The 21,942-nt window shown below is 32.8% G+C and overlaps 2 protein-coding genes across 2 annotated transcripts; both read left to right on the top strand.

The window, feature by feature from the left end:
* Nucleotides 1–6,004: 6,004 nt before the first annotated feature.
* Nucleotides 6,005–6,621, top strand: LOC109129258 (uncharacterized). The gene has a single exon (XM_019237085.2). The coding sequence runs from the start codon at nucleotides 6,115–6,117 to the stop codon at nucleotides 6,361–6,363; it is 249 nt and encodes an 82-aa protein (XP_019092630.1). The 5' UTR covers nucleotides 6,005–6,114; the 3' UTR covers nucleotides 6,364–6,621.
* A 773-nt stretch (nucleotides 6,622–7,394) lies between these two features.
* On the top strand, nucleotides 7,395–8,330 carry LOC147926613 (uncharacterized). The gene has a single exon (XM_087487119.1). It carries the CDS (start codon nucleotides 7,395–7,397, stop codon nucleotides 8,328–8,330), a length of 936 nt encoding a protein of 311 aa, XP_087343245.1.
* Nucleotides 8,331–21,942: the final 13,612 nt, after the last annotated feature.

Raw genomic sequence — 21,942 nt, 5'->3', positions numbered from 1 at the left:
AAGATTTTTTATTCGCAAAATAATTTTTTTTGTATTTCTTTTTAGGTATGGTTGAAACCTAAAGACGTCAAACGGAACTATATATTATATACAAATTAGAAAGGTCGTACAAAACATACAATGGTCGAAGTAGAACCGAATAGATGTCTCAATTTGGTTCAGTACCAATAATAATAATAAAAGAACTGAATATTAAGGTTTTATATTTGATATCCTAATTAAAATCAAATCTATAAATTAACCGAATTTTTATAATTTTTTAAAGTTGAATGTAAAATTTAAAAGAAAAAAAACAGACTATTGGTGTGATTGATAATTGATTATATAAATTCTCCGTCGCTTTTTAATTAATTTTACAACATTTGTCTTCTGAGTAAAGTTGAAATGAACAACATTTGACTGTAAAATGAGATACTAGGAGTTGTCTCAACTCTCAACAATGCATATTGTGTGATTTCTTTGCATGTTTCCAATCTTACATGGTTTTGTTGCTAACAATTTGAGCCATTAGCACTAACATTGGTTGGATCACCTGATCCAGAACAAGATTTTCTCCTTCTGAACAAACGTTAAGGTTTCAACCTGCTATCAGCATTAATCTCTACACTACACGAATGCTACAAGAAAATTTATGATATTTTGAGGAAATTATTAGCATTCGTGTAGTGTAGAGATTAGGAGGTATGATTCATCCGAAACAATGATATCCCATGATCCCAATTGATTCAATAAGTTAATTTTTTTATGCAAACAACAAAAAAAAAGTTTTCCATGAGTTTAATATTTTTTAGTAACTCTATAAAGCAAGAACTTCTAATATACATATCCGAACAATGTTTGATGAGATTATCGTATTAATATACATATCCGAACTTCTAATCTTAATTTTATTTATAAAAAAAAAAAATTCTGAAATTAATTAACAGAAAAATCATGCAATAATAGTTTGTATTAAATATAATTGTAATTAAGAGTTTTAAAATGGGTTTAATTAACACATCTTTGTTTAATGGGCTCAGCGATTGTCACCAAAATGGGCTGGACTTTCATTACACAAGCCAAGTTTTGTGAAAAGGTTGTCCTCTAGTGTTCTCTCTCTCCCTACCTTTACCTACCGATTTGATTTCATCTCATTGAGTTTTCAATTCCTCTACCAACCAAACCAGTAAACAAAATTCAAAGCCATATGTGAATATCAAATCCGTCAACCAAGATTTTAATATCAAATCTTTCAATTCAATACATCAAGCCAGATTCAAAATTAGAATCAAGATTTCACAAATCTTTTATTAGCAAATCAATAAAACATTATCATTATATCTTTCCAATGAACATAGTATAATCAAAAAGAAAGTACAAAAGCAAATCATAAAGTCAAAGAACCATCAGATTAAAGAAGATCTCAAACAAATATAGTCATGGCTTTGAATTTAAAACATCGGGGGAGATAAGATTGGGGAGCAAGCTCTTTAGCTTGCACAGAGAATCACAGAGGAAAGAGACTTTAAAAAAGACTTAAAAAGCTTTTGACCACACTGTGATTTCTCTCTGCAAGCGAAGGTGCTTAGTCACCAACAGAGGAGGTACAAGTTTTTTTTTGGAAGAGTTTAAGATCTAAAGAAGAGGAAAAAGTTGGTTTGTGATATATATAGGGGAACATAACATTAGGGTTTTGGGCTGAGATTACGATGAGACCGCCGCTTTTAAGTTTTTTTTGTTGACTTTTTTCTTTTGTTCAGTCTCCAAATATTCTTTTTCCTTTTCCAGCTATAATTTATAAGATTTTATTCCTTATCATAATTTATAATTTATGACTTGTATTTTTTTTTTTTTTTTTTTTGTGTTAATAAGGGTGCTTGGGCAACGATTTATACTTATGACTTGTAATATACGTCGTTTTGAAAAGTAAAAATAAAAATATTTGTATGCCTCCATGCGTAGGTTACATATTCGTAAAATATCAAACCTCTATAAATTAATATTCTTTAAATTAATACTCGCTATAAATTAATAAATTCTTCCGGTCTCGAGTTGGACCGGTGTAAAAAATGATACATTTCGATAAATTAATAAGATAATAATTTTTTTTAAATTCTATGTAAAAATATGGTCTCATCAATATCATAAATTAATAATCAAATAATATATATATATATATATATTTATATATCTAAGAAAATCTAGTGAAATATGACTCTATTGTTGTTTGAATATTCTTAAATTTGCATTTTTATTGGAGCTCATCTCTAATATTTTTCATTGTCGTCTTTTCAAATCGCATCTAAAAATTGTGGAGAGTCCTAAATGCGATAATTGCTTCTTTACATGTAATTGGTTCTAAAATCACCGCAATATCTTCTATGACTTCATCATTACCATGAATGATACTAGTAGCAATTTCTTCTAAATTCTAAACTTCTAACATTTATCATTTTTACCTAAACTCTAAACTTAGCAATTACGATAACCAAAATTATAAATTAAGAAATTCTTTAAAAATATGAATGATAACAAAAGTATCTTATTGTAATATAAAATTTTCAAAATTATAAAAATTAAAAATTTCTTCATAAATTAATAATTATTAATTTATCGATAAATTAAAACCTCTATAAATTAATAAAATTTCATGGTCCCAACCAAAAGCTTTGGATGTGGATGATATAAAACAATAAATTCATTTTAGATCCATATGATGAAGGCTTTTATGGTTAAAATTCCATTCAATTCACAAAACTGGGTATTTAACATGAGGATAGACTTAATCTATATATATATTTTTGAAGTATATTTTGGTTTCTACCATTTTAGTGTTACTTATTTAAAAACTTATTTACAATATTGATCTTAAAAAAATGTACAAAAAACTATAACTAAAACCGAAAATTCCTAAAATATCTTTATAACAATATTCTGTTTTTCTTTAATCTTTTTTTTTTTAAATCGAAATTATCATATTAAAAACCATATTAAGAACCAATCTTAAGATCATTAAATCAAAAATTAAATCAACAATCCATTAAAATAGGAAACAATACATAAGTAACAAATTTGAGGTTTTAATGCTATCAATAACAATAAATATGGTATTAAAACATACAAAACTAAATGAAAGCTGAATTAAACATTAAATATCTAATCAAGATTTTTCAAGATTTCTAACTTGCTCACCAAGATTTATTCTCCTAATCATGACTACCTCTATAAATAACCTCTAAATAGAACAACTATTGTTATCATCGTAGCAATACATCTATATATACATTTTTGGAGACATTTATAAAATAAATCTTGAAGTTGACACTTATTTACAGGCATGCCATTAGCAATTAATAATTTATTTAATAAATAAATTAACTCTACCTATATTCCATTTTTTATAGAAACTAAGTGTTTTAAAAGGTAACAAACATAGTTGCAAATGTATACAAATTTTATTTCCCTATTTTATAAGGAGGTGAATGAAGAGGTTCACCTCTAGGGGTGAACCCAAGTATTGTTTTTTACTTGATAAAATTTTGAAAAATTGATTTGATAAAAAGTGATTTTTAACCTCAAATACTATATTTTACTTTCACAGGTTTTGTATGATGAGTTTTTGTGGATTAAAAATATTTGAACATGTTGTGTGATCCGCCTAGCATGACGAGTTTAGACTATAGTAGAACCAACACTAAAACTATTAGTTTATTTCATATACTATAGATTTGTAGTCATAGTCTGGAAAATTAACTTATAAATTATTTAGTGTATGAACTACAAAATATTACACATTCTTAATATTCCAAAAAAAAATTGTTTACACATAAAAATATACACTAATATACCATATAGACATATACTTCTGTTTAATTATTGAAAACAAAACTAAGTATTTTAGAATTTTATATTCTATCTATTAACAAATTTAATATAATTAGGTTCTAAACTGTATAAAACGTAAGAATGAGAAAAAAATATTCTAAACAAAATTATAAATTAATTAGATAAAAGTTAATTAATTAGGAATTTGAAAACTAAATAAATTTAAAATTATTATTTAAAATAAAATAATTTATAATTTAGTCACGCGGTGTACCACGGTGTACCGCGGGTGAAAACCTAGTAGTTCACATTTTATTATCATTAAAACATTTTCTTTCTCTCAGTTTTGATTTTTGTTTTTAAGAAAAACATTGTCCAGTTTGTATGAAATATATGTTTACTCTATGAGCACAAGATAATGAATGCAAAAATAGATAGTTTTTTGGGTTTTGTTTTTATTATTCTTATGTTTTTTTTTTTTTTTGTCAACCATTGGGCCACAACTGGCCGGCCCATTAGCCAAATTCCTACATTCGCAGGAGCCGGGACTCGATCCCGGGTGTGATGGTGACTTCTACAAATGGACTTACCTCCTGCCACTGCACTAAGGTCACTTCAATCTTATGTTTCTTTTTATCATTCTCATTGATTATATTTGACTTAATTCTTTTTGTTTTTTTTTTGTAATAATCATAATAATTCTTAATCTTTTTTTTTGGTAAGGATTATAATTCTTAATCCTAAGTAACATTGATTTCAATTGGGTTTTGATTTTATTTTCTGTAACAATTATAATTCTTAATCTTAATCATTATCCTACATGGGTATACTGCAGGAAAAGTTTTATATAAATTTTATTTCTAATTTAATATAAATATTTGTATTAAAGTTTTATATAAATATTTGTAAATATATAAGTGAGTGTGAAACAAAATTTACAAGCATTCAAATTTACAAATTTGTATATGTTTAATTCAATTCTTAGTCAAACCGTTTAATTATACTATATAATATTTTAAAACTTAAAAATAAAAAGAAATATTAATATACAAATTGTATAGCGGGACGGTTTGGATCAACATTAATATAAATTTAAAATTTTATTAACTCACTTGGATTGGTTTGATCCAAGAATATTGATATTAGATTCTTTGAAAGTTAACATATATTAAGATTATGGTCCATTTACAATACCTAACTATAAACATACTTTTAAAAATGACCAAAAATAAATGGAATGTTTAAATAGGAAGTATAATTAAATACTTTCATCCAAATACTTATCTTGAAATACATATTATAATGTATTCTTGACTCTAATAAATTTATTTGCAAAACTAAAATAGCAAAACTTAAATGTTAAACATTTCAACCAAACCCCAATATATATTTCCAAACTAGATAAAACTACATTTTCATCCAAAAATAATTAATAATGTATAATTGTTATATGGCATAAGAAATACTACCAAAAAATAAAACATAATTTTATTTTATATTTAATTATAAAAATATATTTCTGCGGTATACTGCGGGTTAAAACCTAGTGTTAGTGAAATTAAAACGTAGATAATTTTTTTAGATATTAACAATATTTTTGGAATTCTCCTATATTGATTAGATGCCAATATATATATATATATATATATATATATATATATATATATATATATATATACATCTTGTTTGCCAAACATTCTTCTTCTCTAAACAAGTTTAGCTTGGGATAAGAAAAAGATCAACGAAGTAGGAATCAGTTCTAAAACTACACTTCCTCGAAACTACTCATCAAGCCACCTTTACCCCAAAAAAAACTTTGAACAACTTTGAAGCAGCTTCTCATCCGTAGATATTGACCAAAAAATACTAATTTATTTCGAAAACATTTACTCCAAGTTCTTAATAGACATTTCTTGTAAACAAAGTGGACCGATGTTATGTTCAAGCTCTTACAGTCTAACAAATTGACCATGCCTAACTCTTTGTTTTTCTTTTATGACCTGTTTAAACAAATTTAAAAATTGGGTCTATGAAGAAATATGCATTTTTTCGTATAACACTACTATATACAACAAGTCAACATTCAAGATCTCTCCACAAGATAATATTCAACAAATAAGAAAGAAAAAAAAATCGTTATTACTTTCAAACATTTTCCTCTATATAAATTCAACAATCGCGCACCACATAACTCATCACACAACTATAGATTCAGCTTCTATTTTTCTCAAGAGTAAAACAACTAAAACAAGAAAAAGCTCCATTTTATTCATTCATTTATTTATTCCATTTTACTTCTACATAAGTAATATGCAAAAATCTGTTGCATTGATACTCTCGTTAAACTTTCTTCTACTAATGGTGTTACACGTTCCGACAAACGAAGCTTTTAGGCTTTTACCAAAAGAGCGTCTTGGCAATTTACAGTTTCTACAAAGAGGTGAAGTCACTCCTTCCAATCCTTCTAGCTGCACAAATATCCCCGGCGGCCACGGTCCGCCATGCCCTGTCCAAGAAGAACGTCATTTTGCTGGTCGCGCCTCAGTGCTACGACAATGACGAGGATTTACTCACATCACACAACCATGCTCACGGTCACATCTCCTCGTAATTTAGTGATTAAGTGACGACGTACATATAGACTATTGTTAGTAAACTCAACTCCCACGCCCTCTCCTCTATTTTTTTTTACTTTGTTATTTTTTTTATTGAATATTCATTTTTTAAATCTTTGAATTGTAAGTACAAATGTTAATTTGATTGTGGTTAGATTGGAAGAATAAGAGAAATATTACATTCTTTTTTTAACTTTTAGAATCTTACATTTTATTGTGTAAAATCAATGGAAGAATAATGTCATGTCTATATATATTTCTTAATGTTAATGAAGATGGAATCGTGATTATCCCTAACAAAAAAGGATGGAATCTTTTAAAAAGTGAGAAATTTATATATGATGAGTAAATTTCGGTTTAGCTCAGCAGTCAACACTAACGCATCTTTGTACTTTGGTTCCCAAGGAATAGTAGATGATACGCACTTATATATACTTTTCATGTTTCACTCATACATAGTTTAAGCTCTAGTGGCCTTCGATTTAGCTATATTTCGTCCTAGCTTATTGAAAACGGATATATGGGGATGGGTTATCCCACCCTATATATTCAAAGTTAAAAACATATTTTAATTAAACAAGAGATATAATAATAGTAACATTCGTGAGCATCGCTATGTGTTGACTGTCCAAAAATAGATTACGTCAGATTGGAATATTTCTTCTCCCAGACACGAATATCGAGGAGACCCTTTCAACCATTTTCTTCGGCGCCGGTGAGACTCCTTCTCGCCGGTGTCGGGATCCATCTTTAACTTTACCTGCTTATCTGTTAGTCGATCTGGCTAGTAATTCCTTTTTCAAGTTTTTCTCTCTGTTTTCCCCTTGTTTTAACCCTATTACAACCCTAATAAAATCTTCCACCGATTCAAACCACAATTGCCGTATGCTCCCGCCGATCTACACTTCTCCGGAGAGACTCTCTTCCCAAATCTCGGGAAACCATTTCTCTCACCCCTCACCATGGCAAATTACTATGAAGATAGGATTTTCCCCAGTGGACTTATCTTCAATCGTCGTTTCTAACCAAGGCCACCGACTGACTCCGCCGAACTCACCTTCACCAGGGATGCTTCCGCTCTCGGGAAAATCTCTGCTACTTTCGGATAGTCGCCTCAACCAGTTCTCACTTTGGCAATCGGTTATGACACTAGGATTTTCCCCAGTGGACCTAGTTACCAAAGACGATCCCTGCTACCACGGCCACTACATGAACCCGCCAGCTCCCCACTCAACGGAGAACCCGTCTGCAGCGCAGATCTCTCCGTCCATCTCGGGCGGCCGACAACCCGACCATTCCTTGCGGCGACCTCTTGGAAACCTAGGGTTTCCCTTAGTGGACCTAGGCTTCAAGAAAAGCCCATTAGCACAAAAACATGTCAAACCCATTTATTATCCTCAGGTTGGTCAAAAGAGGAAGCCTAGGCCCTTTACTTCATCGTTTATGGATTTCCAGTGCAATGTACTGCTTCGTTTCCCTTTACTCTTTGGTCGAAGACTCCATTGGAGAAAGGTAATGACAGTACTGATTTGGTTATTCATCTATTTTTCACGGAACCTGGCCTTAGATGCTTCTAGAGTAATGAGATTAGGTTATAAAAGCATATGGATATATGGTATTTGCTCCTTGAACTGCTCTAGTAAAAGTGGTAATCTCGATTTTGAACACATCTTGTTCATTGACGGATACAAACTAAGCTGGCTATTTGATGATTACAAGCATCGTCTTTCAACCACCTCCACCACATGGATCTTGTCCCAACCAGTCCTTACTGTGAATTCACGAAGTGATCCGAACCTTATGCTTTGGGTTTCAAAGCAATCCCTAACCGACTATAGCACCATAGTCACCGGTTTCTTTGCCGTCCTGTTACTGTGGGTTCCTATCGCCCGGTGGACATTGAGGCACTGATACCTTTGTTAACGTCACAATGTCGGATGACAGTGACTATTCAACCATCCTTTGAAGCCCTCGAAGATGGTCTATCGATGTACCATGATCTCACATGTACCATTAGGCCCTCAAGCCTGTGGCTCATAGCTCTCTTGGACTATACAATCGATGTTTTTCTTTTATCACTCTGTTTATCACCTGTTGGCATTGGGGAATGCTTTTTCTTTGTTGTTTCAAACTCTGCTCCTTGCCTCTTCTATGTACTTGTAATGGACTCTTATATATTTGAATGAATGAAGGCACAAGGTTTGACAAAAAAAAAAAAAAAAAAAATTAAACAAGAGATATAAACGTTATAATTAAAGTGATTTTCGACTTAGACAAGTTATATTATGTATTAAAACTTTTAATTTCTCCATGTAAGAGATCGAAGAGCAGAAGCTATAACCAGCTCGAAATCTCCAGGATACGCATCCTGTTTTACATGTCAAATCCCAAAGACACACATCTGTGAGTTATCCGAGTCTATCTTTAAATATTTATTCTCTGATTCTTTTTTTTTTGTCAGCAAACTTTCATTAATTAAGTCCAATATGGATAACATACATACATAGAGATACTTCGTTCAAAAAAAAAAAACATACATGAGAGATACAAGGTGAAAACGGAGCACAACAAACTAAAGCTCAATCATAAACCTAATAGTCTAATACAAAATACAGTCAAACACAAATAGGTTTCGAAAGGGATACGTATTGGAAACTATTCAACCAAAATAATTCAACCAAAATTTTATAAAAATTCTTGAAAACTATTGCTTCACGGTTCACGAACACGTAAAAGCAAAAGGACACAACACACGTGTTCGTGGAGAACTCAAAATAGAAAACGTTCTTCATATTTGCATTGACATGTATATTTTTCTTACTTTTTAACTCAGAAAGGGTTCAAATGTCTCTGGTTTTGGGTTCTAATTTCTAAAGTTAGAGTATCCCTTACAAATGTCAAATAATCAAAGATGCGAATTTTTAAAAAATTTAAATTTTGATACACTTGATTGATCTATTAAACGGTAAAAAAGCTCGAAGTTGTATGTGTGATGTGTCAGTCAATTTTCAGATATCTGAGATAAAAAGTAAGAACTAAGATCTAATATTTCTTTCACGAATTTTAATGCTTTTAAAAAGTTCATAACTTGGCGCTAATCTTCTATATATATAAAGTGTAGTTTTTTTTAGGAGTGGGCATTTTAACCGAACCGAACCGACCCAACCGAACTGAAACCGACCCAAACCAAACCCAATCCTACACTCAAACCATTTGGTTAAGTTTCTTCTCAACCCAAACGGTTCGGTTTGATTTGGTTTGAATCCAAACCAAACCGATAATCCAATATGCTTTTTATTAATTAAATAATTTATAATATACATAATTGGTGTATAATATGTATTCATAATCTTATTCTTTATGAATTCATTTATGTTAGATTAGATTTAATTATTTCTAAAACTTTGACCATAGGTTTTAAAGAATAAAATTGTAAAGACTTATAAAAAGTTTTACAAGAAATTATATTTTTTTTATCTTCTTACGTTGTTTAGTTTGTTTCATTTTCATTTTTTCCTAATTACTAAACATTTAATACTGATATAGTTATCATTTTTAAGTAAAAGTTTCATGGATGCTTTGAATTATTCAACTTACAAAGGGCAATGAATTTTGTTTTGTTACATTAATTGATTTTTAAACTGAATAAAATCAAAACTGAATTAAAGCCAAACCGAACCAAACCAAACCGAATATAAACCGACCCGAACCCAAACCAAACCAAACTAACAATGGTTGAATATGGTTAGAGTTTTATGAAAACCGAATTAAACAAACCGAACCGAACCCAAACCGAACCCGAACTTAAACCGAAATGCCCACCCCTAGTTGTGCTGCCACGTCATCACCTCTCTCAATTAAATTAGGCCATTTTCTTGAAGCCCAATTTTAGGAGACAATCCAGTAAGCAATTCTTATATCATTCTTTAATTTGAATTTCTAAGCCCATTTCGAATCCATCTCTATTATCTGTTCAATCTGCTCATCGAAGAAAACTCTTTTCCTGGTAGCTTGACTCCGCCGCCATTAATGTGCGACCTCAACCGTCCCCCCATCTTGATTCCCTTCTATCACCTCACACGTCCCTTATCTTCTTCATTGTTTCTTTACTCGCTTATCTTTCAAACCCTTTCTCTATCTCCATCGGATAGTTTTCCTCTACAACTGTTACTCAAGTTCTTTCAATGCTCTGTCATTCAATTGAAGCCGCACTAATTTTTCTTCAATGCGTGCAAGGTCAAGTCCTATATAATGCCTTCTCCTCCAACTTCATGCCTCTCACAATTTCTTTCTCTCTAATTTTTTTCTTTACTAACATGGATTCCACTGTTGTTTCATTCGAAAATCTCAAAGCTGGCCGCCTACACCAGCAGATCGTTGGAAGATTGCTTCGCCACTGGACTGCCCGCAAAGTCAAAAAAGGAGGCCAACTAATGGGAGTAGATTTCCTGCTAATAGATCAAAAGGTTGTATCGATCTCAACTACATTTTTCAGTTACTCGATTACAATCTCTTTCTCTAATTTGACTTTCTTCTTTTCAGAGTTGTTTCATCCAAGGATCCATCAATGTCACTCATCTTTCAAAACACGAAAAGTCGCTGTCTGATGGGGCAATATATATTCTGTCGGATTTTGAAGTCACCAAAAGCAACACCCGTTTTAAACTAACTGATTCCCCTTTCTCCATACGTTTCATAGCAACCACTGCTTTTCATCAGGTCCACGAGTCTTTCGGTATTTCTCCGGAAGAGTTTTATAGGTTCATTACTTATCAGCAGTTGGTTTCTCTTGCCAATACCAATATAGATCTTCCAGGTGAGCCGAGGATTTAACTCTTTCAATATTGCCCGTCTCCTATATTGTGTTCATCTCTTAAAAGTAAAACTTCCATTATTAAGCGCTTTCGTTTAATTTAGAAAAAGAAATAGACAAATTTTCTATATGATGTACAGGGCGTCTTTGTTCTACTTTTCTATATTATGTTGATTAACAGTGTTGTTATTTTATTCTATTCATGAATTTATAGCCTAATGATTATTTCCTTACATTTCATTTGCATAGCTCAAACCTCGCTGTTTAGAGCAACATGTAGTGGGTAGATTGCTCCATTTTATTGGCCTGCCCGTAATGCTAAAAATCCGGCGTCAGCCAACTCATGGGTGTTGACTTCATTCTCTCATTGACGAAAAGGTATTCTCCTGCTCCTCATGTTTGACTCTCAGTCACCTATTCCTCCTATTTTAATAGTAATGTGTGTTGCAGACTACTATGATGCAGGGGTCAATTAACATTCTCCACCTTCTAAATTTTGAGAGATCTTTGATCGATGGAGGCCATGGGGAAATCTACATTATATCTGGTCTTGAAGTCACAAGAAGCAACCCACGTTTTAAACTCACTGATTTCTATATCTCTATAAACAATTACTCTCTCTTGGAAACACAAATTCCAAACTCTCGGGTACGTCTTCTTATTGGAACCTAATATATTGAACAGTTCCGATATTTTTATACTTTCAAAAACTAACCTTCTCTTCACATGGGCCAAGTTTGTTCAACACATGCGTATCATAATGGAGTCACACAAACGTTGGAGAGGATGTTAGTCGTTATACATCTTGAAAGGTTTAAGTTCTTAGCAAACCACGTCTGTTTAGAGTTGTTTCATTAAACATACACTCTCCCTCCCCCATGACTTACCCATATTACATCACCACATGTTTCAATACTACTGCTGCAATGAGAAGCAGCGGTGAGAGAGTTCGAGTTAGCGCATTTGACGAACAAACACGCGACCACGCTTGAGGTTATTTATAGCGAGAAAGATGGAGGGAGTTGTATAATTTACCCACCAATATCAACCCCAAGATATTCAGAGAATCGGAGATCATATTCTACCTATTCTTGATTATGTGTAGTCAATACTATGTGCATGGTCTTCTCAAATATTATGATCTGTCAACCTTGCAACACACTTACCAATCATTTCTCTCCCGGTGAACTTTAACTTAATGTTACATCAGGGACTAAATTTTGATGGGGAGTTTGTGACAACAAGGGACTTTGTAGAAATGTAATAACCGTCTCTCTTTGTAATCCATTTAATTTTCATATTCCTAAAATCTTTGTCTACACGTACCCAAAATTAGACTATCAAACAGGCTAAAGGTCTCAACTCTACAGAACCATTGAAAGTCTTTGTATTTCTCTAAGTCTTTACAATCAAGATTACAATGTATTTAAAGACATGTTAATTACAAAACAAGTTCGATCTTCCTGAAAAGAGGAGAAGATTTCTGAACCGTTATTTGACCAAGTTTGAAGATCAAATATTCCATATTTGGTCAACCATATCATGGTATACAGAAGATTGAACATGTATACATTGATGAACGAACCCACATGTGCATTTTCCAAATTCTATAACTAAGATCCACTTTATTATTACGCTCATGCTCTTATTACAACCATCCACGCATTCGTAACACTGAAACGTGTATGTTATTGTGTAAGATAACCTTCCAGCTGCAGTCTTCGGCATTGCCAAACATTTCACAAAGTAAGGATTCCTGAAAAATATAAAACCTGACCTGAAAGAAAGAGTGAGTGGTGAAGGAAGCAAGAAGCAGAAAACGAAATGCAGAAAAGTAAAAGACAGAACAAAATTCAAGAGAAGTAAACTCTAATATGCTCATCTTAATATGTTAAAGCTTGTAAATAAAAAAAAACATGTTAAAGCTTGTGTCAAGTTTCACATCCGTGATCTTCATATGTTTAAATAATCACATGTTGCAGATGGAAAACAAAACCAACCATGGCTAAGTGAGAAATACTTCACTGAATCTTTCTATCCTGCCCACCTCTCGCAGGAATCACTTGCCAAACAAACAAAACAAACATAAGAAAATAAAATTTAATAACGTAAACAACAAAACACAAATAAATAAGTTAGAAATTCTATTCATTAATTTAACAACACACAATTCACATCCGATCGAAACAGAGACTCTGGAGACCAAACGAAACAAAATTAAAACAAAAATCGGCATTACAATTCACAAATTAATTCTGAAATGAAACCGAAAAAACAAAAAATCAATAAACGCCAGATTTGAAGACCAACAAACACTTAACTGGAACAAAACCAGCAGAGAAGAGCCAATTAACCCGTACGGATGCAAAGCGCAGAGAGGTAAATTATTCATCACTGAAAGGGCTGAATGAAGAAGGATTAGCATGATGAAGGAAATACTTTCAAAACTCTAATAATACTGTAGATCGGGAAAATTACTTCTCCGCTCCGCTATCCGTTCACACGACCTCATGTTTTGAAAGGGAAGAAAGCCATTCCCACATCAAGGACAAACCAGTAACAACTTAACGGCCCAACAGAATTCTAATTATTAAAGAAATTAAAGCCCAATGTCTAACAGAAAAAGAACCAAATTAAAATTACAGAACTGGTAAAACATTTGACATCAAAAACCACAAACACATTACTCCAAAAACAAAAGCATTTTGAAAAAAACAACTACCACAGGTTAATTATTTTCTTTTAAAAAACAAAAAACATTACCTACAACAACATCTAAGAAAAGTAAAAAAATATGGAACGAGAAAATGAGAAATTAAATTAATAAACCAAAACGAAAGACTAAACCAATAAAACAAACAATAACTATACAAAACTTAACTTCAAATTCTATATTTTATGAATCCAAAAAAAGATCATCATGATTTTAGTAAATTTTAGATTTCTAAAATAGAAAACAAAATACAAACTTGAAAAAAAGAGACCCAAAAAAAACCAGTAAAAAACAAAGAACAATATAAAAACACCATAACCACACGGAAAAATGAGAAAAAACATACAAAATATCAAACTAACAAAACAACAAAAATAAAAAGAACCTAATGAAACTTCCGCGCGTAGCGCGGATCAATTGCTAGTTATAATATATAGAGGATACGACGAACATACTTGCATCGACGTAAATTTTTAACTAGGAAAAACTTATACCACATATGAATTAAAAAAACAAGGGGAAATTAGAATTACTTAGGAAATATGCTATCATATACTCTCTCCATTTCAAAATATAAGATGTTTTGAGTAAAACACGCAGATTAAGAAATAATCACTTTACAAAAGTTTAACCAATCACAAACAAGACTGCATAATATAAGTATTAAACTAATCTATAAGTTACATAGAAACTTGAAAACATCCTATACTATGAAACAAAAAAACTTCTCTAAACATCCTATATTATGAAACAAAGGGAGTATATAAGAAGTAAAGTTTCACTCTCTCCTTATTAGTCCATTTAGCATTTAATTTCTAAAAAAACAATATTTATTTGTAATAAAAGAAAAATATAATAATATACATTAATATACACCATTTTTTTTTGGACAAAAGCTTGATTTCATTCACTTAAGTAGAAACCAAATACAAAGGATAAAAGGAATATGAGATCCCAAGGTTTAAAACACAACAATACAAGGTTTCCATAGCCAACATAAGATAGAAAGTTGAGTAGATAAAGCTAATCGATAAGGACATTTTGAAAGCTATGAGCCAAAAGTTAGGAGGCAATTTAATACATGTGAGATCAAAGATTATCGAAGATTCTTCCAAAGACGAAACAATGGATGAACAAATGGCCATAGTCATAAACAAATGACGGTTTGGCGTTGATGAATGAGCCAAAGACGGGTGTCTCGCCGGCACGAGAGAAACTACTCGAGGTAGTGCTTTGGCAAAGGTTTGGACTAAAGTGATGGTTCCTTTGTGCTTGAGGTTGCTTGGTAACGTTGCTAAAGAGTAGGAGTTTGGCTCAGACAGACCAAAGCATTTGTGGGCGGTGATGGCGTCAGCAGATCTTGTTGGAGGATGGGCAATGGATGCACTCAAGATCATAGGGAGAGCAACAGCCACGATTTGCAAATAGATGGTATAGAGCTGTACCAAACCAGGTGGATCCTCTCTCACATAAAAGCCTCAGCCATGGAGATTAAGGAGTCCACAGAAGGTTTGGATTCGGCTGGATACTAGCAAAGTAGGAACATACATGAGCGTTGAACTTTCCGGTGACAAAATGGTATCCCTGGCAGTAATGATTTTTGAATAAGTGAACTCGGCAACCAAGGGATACAAAGATAGATGGTTATGGAGAAGACGATAACCAACGCTCCTTAGAGGTGCGGTCATAATGCCGTTTCTCGTCAACCATTTCCACTGCCTTCGAGAATAAGATCCATCAAAACACCCTAGACATACTAACCTTCTTCTAGCATGGAAACGACCAGCCAAAACAGAAGTAAAGGGTATTAAAGGGGTTGAGGTTGATAGAGAGTAAAATAAACTAAACTTGGGCAGAGATGACCAAAGTCCCAGATTACAACGTCGATAACGGGTCAGCAAGAATAACCTTTCACAAAGATTGGCAAGATTGAAACATGATGCCAGGATTTTCGTATGATAGTGCCAACACAAATCTCGTGGAATCAATTCCCAAACCAAGTGGAGTCTTCGACCACTGGAGGAGAGGAATCGTTGAAGCAAGAGAGGTTTTGACAAGGAATAAAGGGGACCAAAGGCAGGAAAAGATTAGGCCAAAGCTTTTGTATATGAGCCGAAAATTTGGTATTAGGCCCAAAAGTGGGTAGAGATCCACCAAAAGAAACCCTAATGTCTCCTTGGTTAGGTAGCTGCGGCGGCTAAGAGGCGAGCAGAGATTTGGCCGTGAAATGAACGTCGCCGGAGTAACCGACAACCGCAAGCCCTTGTTACACCGGATCTTTAGCATAGGTTCAGCATATATTCGACATAAAGCATATCTGAGGCTAAAGGACGGGTTTGGGGGTAAAAGTTGCTTCAAAAATGTTGTGAGCAGAGGTTGGGTCTGGAAAAGGGTTACCAGACATCTCTTCCACCTTCTGTCACTATTGAATGAATGAGCATGGAAGCTTTGGGATTTGCAGAGGATTCGGAAGGAGAACAAAGTTTTAAAAGGTTGAGAAAAGATTCGATAAACACTTGAAACCGCAGAAAAATTAGACTCAAAGCTATGGAAAAAGTTGAGGTCCCGACGCCGGTGAGCCATGGCTTCACCGGCGCCAGAGAAAGAGGTTTGAAAGGAAGTTCTCAATAATCGGGTCTGGGAACTTTTTCGTTAGATAGATACAAATATGTTAATATCTTTATATATCATAAGGACACTTCGATTCTACTATACACCCCCTCAAACAAAAGATGGTGATGGAGAGAAATCAAAATCACATTAATATATACTTTAAGTCCACACTTTACTACTATATTATAACTGAAATTACATAAATTATGAATTATGAATTGACTATTTTTTCCATTTAGTTTCATTCAAATACACTATAAATTATAATTGTAACTCCTCTAATTAAATTATTTTAGAAATGTAACTTCCATCTCTTGAAATCCTATAAATAACCATTCTCACATCATCATCCACCATATCTCAAATTCTATGATTATACATTTTGTTAGATTTATCTTATATTTTGTTCAATTTTATTTCTTTGTTTTTATATACTTCTTTTTTCCTTCTTTGTCTTCTTATTATTTTTAATTTTCAATTACATATGTATAATAAAATATTTTAGAAATGTAACTTGCATCCCTTGAAATCCTATAAATAAATATTCTCACATCATCATCCACCATATCTCAAATTCTAAATATTTTCTTTGTTTTGTTTATGTTCTTGTATGAGTTCAAAACTCATGGTAAGAGTGTGATTATATATTTTGTTATATTTATCTTATATTTTGTTCAATTTTATTTCTTTGTTTTTATGTATTTCTTCCTTCCTTATTTCTCTTCTTATTATTTTTAATTTGTAATTACATATGTATGATAAAATTTTGGTGGCTGTAAAAAACAATTATTGATGCAGATTCAACAATACTAATTTCGATTAAAGCTCAATGAGAGAATCAAGCTAAACAAATCATCTTCATTCATGTATATTTATTTTAGTTTTAAAAGTATGCAATATTTTAACAAAATAAACTATTATAATAGAATTATTAAATAAACTTTTTTAACTCTCTCTTACCTCCAATTTTTTTTTGAGAATTTGTATACTCATAATTATATTTAGTTCTTGTGACCCAAAATATAATTCTATAAAGATCATTATCATGTTTATTTAATTAAATTTTTTGAAATTTAATGATTTTATATATATATATATATATATAAAACAATTTGATATTCCATTTCCAAAATTTTACTACAAAGAGGAAATCATTAGAATTTAACCTAGTAATATAGCTTAAATTATAAAAAGACTAAAAAATAAATTAATATTTGGGATTTTTTATTGCATTTCATATGATTTATACGGTTTCACTCTCTCCTTATTGGTCCATTTAGTATTTAATTTCTAATTTTTTTTTATTTTTTTTTAATTAAATAAAAATGTAATAATGTACATTAATCTATACTTTAAATCCACACTTTACTACTAAATCGTAACTGAAATTACGATTGTAGTATGCATTTGCGTTTATTGAATTGAGAATTTGGGTATGGAATCATTACTCTAATCTGCTGGATATCGATCTTATACGTCTAAGTTTGGGAATCATGACTCTGGTCTGCACAGTTTTAGATTGACTTATGAGCATAAACGTCTGAATAAACAAACCTCTAGCTGACTTAAATCTTGTGCCAGTGATTGCCCATGATCTGATAAACGCTCGAAATGTAGGAAGCCTACAAGATGCTGGGGTCCGTGACATTAGTTGCCTGATGAAACATATTCGGAGGTATATATATACACCAGCTTCATTTTGGCATCATTCGTTGGTTCAGTACTATTTAGTTTTTGGTTTGGACGTTGCATGAATCTGTTCTGATTGATTGCATGTAGAACCCCTCTGGAGTCATTGGTTTATCGAAAGCCAAACTTGACCAAATCTATGAAGCATCTGAGATAAAATTGGTTAGTTTACAAGCTGGGAACATTTTTTCAAAATGTTTTTGTTAGTGAGACTTTTCAAAATGTATTGAAATTTTGTTCTTGAGAGGAAAAAAAAGCAGAGAATCAATGGAAAAGAACTAACGCAATTGAAGTTGAATATCTGATGCAATGCTTCCTCAAGCATAAAAAGGTGACATATTAATTACCTATGTTCATTATGTTAAGATTGATAGAATTTATGTCATCCCAGTAAAGATTAAACATTTTTAAGTCTTGTTTTGGTTTTCTTTTTTCCTCCAGAGGATTACAGATTTGACAAAAAAAAAAAGATTATAGATTTGATTACCTCCATTGCCTTGAACACTACTGGTGGTGCAACATTTGTTCATGGGGACAGCTTCAACATTGGGAGAGAGAGCTCCAGCCATGCAAAAAGAGGGTGGCAAATATAGAAGAAAACAATTTCAAAAAACCAAAAAAGTAAAGAAAGCAACCTTGACATAAGACTTTTTAATCCTATTGTGGAGCACCCTTGGAATTACTTCCTCTTTGGGAGTATAAGAACATCTTTTCTTTTCTTTTTTGCTTGATAATGAATTCTGTCTAAGGGTCAGTTGGATGTTTCTTCTCTAATATGCTTTTGTTGTTTCATTTGCTAATTAAGAAGATTACCGAGATTCATTTTTGTAGCCCACTTAACAAACTCTCGCTGATTTATGTAGCTATTACCAGAATGCTTGAATATATTTTTAGTTGAGGAATCACAAGAAAAAAAAAACTAAGTGGTTTAGTATTATTAATTCTGAAACTTTAAATGCAAAAGAAGAGTGCAAGAGTTTTGGGGCAGCAGAAAACAAAAACATATGTAGTCAATCAGATATCATAATTAAAGAAAAAACCAAAATGAGATTTTTTAAACTTACTAAACGTATGTTAAACCCACTAACTTATTACATTAGGGTTGGGCAGGTAATGCAAAACGACACAAGGGGCAGCCATTCGACGATGCATCCCCTGTGAAACTGATGCCGACAAGGTGAAGTAGAGGCTTCGGCTCCAACCGCCAACTCGTCTAAACATATTGTGCAGCCTATCTTTTCCTCTATCCATGATTTTTTCAACCTTCTTACTGCACACTCACTTGCTGGCTTAATCTTTGGTATATACTCGAGGAAAACCACAAGAGCATCGAGTTGGATAGAATCTCGAAAGGTATACGTCAGTGTGTTTTTGTTGTCTATAAACAAGACAACATTGTCCCAACCTTCTTCATGATCTATTATGAGAGAGTCTGAGTCCCAAACGCCATCGTACTGATCAGCCTTGATGATCCGACGGCCTGATCAATTTTGATGCCCCTCCGAATGTTTGCATAGTGATCAACACTCACCAAGATATTCATACACAACGTTAGACACCCCCTAAAGATTGACAGTTCAAAGCAATTATTTCATAACCATAACAAGACATGGGCGCTATTATAAAATCAGCATCTTCCTTTCTTATTCCGGAGATCGTCAAGAACATGATATCGATATTGCTAGAATGTTGTTATGTTTTTATTCGTTTATTCTTTTATTCAGTAATTGTTATTGGATTAATGTTATTGGTTTGTTATATGCTGTTGTTTGATTGTGGTTGTTTGATTGTGATAGGTTGTTAGTGATCATGGGATTACGAATAGATATTTATTATTCAAAAACGGGTTGGATTGTTTAAATTTTGTATCAGAATCCTTACGGTTCTAGGTACGGGTTTGTTGTGTGATGATGTGTGTGATTTTTCACTCCAAATCTTTTACCTGAAAAGACCACACGACAACTGAAAGTGCACCGTTAATCAATGTAGTATTTTAGGATCGATCTCACAGAGAGTAATAGCTAACACAAATTGAATTATAAGAGAAAGAACTATGGCTAAGACTAAATAAGAATTAAGGGTTTTGATTTTCTTAATATCTATTGGGAGTCATCTCAGGGTTTTTATGATTCTAAGCAATATTAAGTGTCAAGATCTAACAAGTAACTACTAATTTCGGTCTAGGTTCTTATGACAACCTGTCCCGTGGACCCCACTAGCCCCCCGCTAGCTTGCCCCCATAGGCCCAAAGCTGGTCCTGCAGGGCATCGATCCTAACCCCTCACTGTGGAAATGAACTATTCATCCAAATCCACCAGTAGGTTATTGGTGTGCCAGGCGTTCCTCGAACCCTGGTCCCCACCCTTTAACAACCTTTCCACAGGACAAGCTGTCACCAATTGATCTGCAGGTGACACGGGCGATTTTAGAGGCAATGAAGAGCACTGCTTGAATTGAAACTCTAGGTCTTGAAGAGTATTTATAAGATTTTTGTCTTGGATTAGGGTTCGTAAGGGTAAAAGCGTATTTTCTTCTTGAGCGCAGGACAAGGGGCGGCGAAAGAGACATCTGGACCGTGGTGAAGGCTTGGACTGGGCCGCCGTGGTGAAGGCTTGTACTGGGACTCCGTGATGGTTGCTGGTCAGGCCTTCAACAAAAGCCCATCATCGCCTGGATGCTTCTCTTCACGTTGGTTTAACACGTCTCGGTAAATCGGGCATATATTCGGATGACTGAACGGATTGACTTGATTCTACTTTAAGGAGAAAGATGACTCTTCCAGCTTTCTATAGACACAAGGCATGATATAACATGAGTTGTGAAAGTTCTTCAAACGTGGCTCATACTATAAAGCTCTAAATCTGTCCTGAAACATGTTTTCTTTGTCTTTTGGTCTTTTTTCTATAAAACCTGTAAAACCTTCTTGAAACCTGAAATACTTGATAATCGACCTTTTATACCTGAAATCTCATCAAATCTTCCTAAATGCATATGAAAACTAAAGCTAATATGGGTGAAATAATGATGTTATAATGTGATGATGTTTGGATTGCATGCTTGGTTGATTATGTGAGTTAGTCAATCGTGTGAGACATGAGGTCCTAGAACATCCTCTTCAACCCATAAATGTGATTCCATGGTAAGTGGTGTTCCTTGTGTTGTTCTGGTTAATTTTGTTTGCTTAGTGATGTAGTACTTTTTGTATCAATTATTTATCAATCCACAATTTGCAATCAACCAACTCACCAAGAATACACAAAATGCTTAATCTATTCTTAATCAAGTAAAAGTTCTTATGTCACTACTTAACTAATCAAAAAGACTCAAATAAAGCAAACAAGAAGATGCAAACTCAAGGCAAACAAACACAAATAGCAATAATACTGAAAATCAAGAATTAACAAGAGAACCTTGGGCAAGATAATTGACTTGGGAGATAGCTAATCAATCCTAGATGTCTAAGTAACAATCAAGAACAATCCTATGGCTAGAACACTAATGCAAATCAATTCATTTCCATGATAGAGATCCTATGCTAGTCAAATGATAATCAACAATTTCCAAAGGAAATCATAAGACAAGCATGCATTAAGAACAAGTTCAAACACCACTAAGCACCCTAATCATCAATTTCCATTGGCTAGGAATGCAAAGCTCTTAAAAAGTTTGGTTCAGGAATTTCATCAAACACCTTG

This window comes from Camelina sativa, chromosome 15 (genome assembly GCF_030686135.1).
Source record: "Camelina sativa cultivar CO46 ecotype springtype chromosome 15, ASM3068613v1".
In the NCBI taxonomy this organism is placed as follows: domain Eukaryota; kingdom Viridiplantae; phylum Streptophyta; class Magnoliopsida; order Brassicales; family Brassicaceae; genus Camelina; species Camelina sativa.
This window is presented reverse-complemented; position numbering and strand designations above follow the sequence as displayed.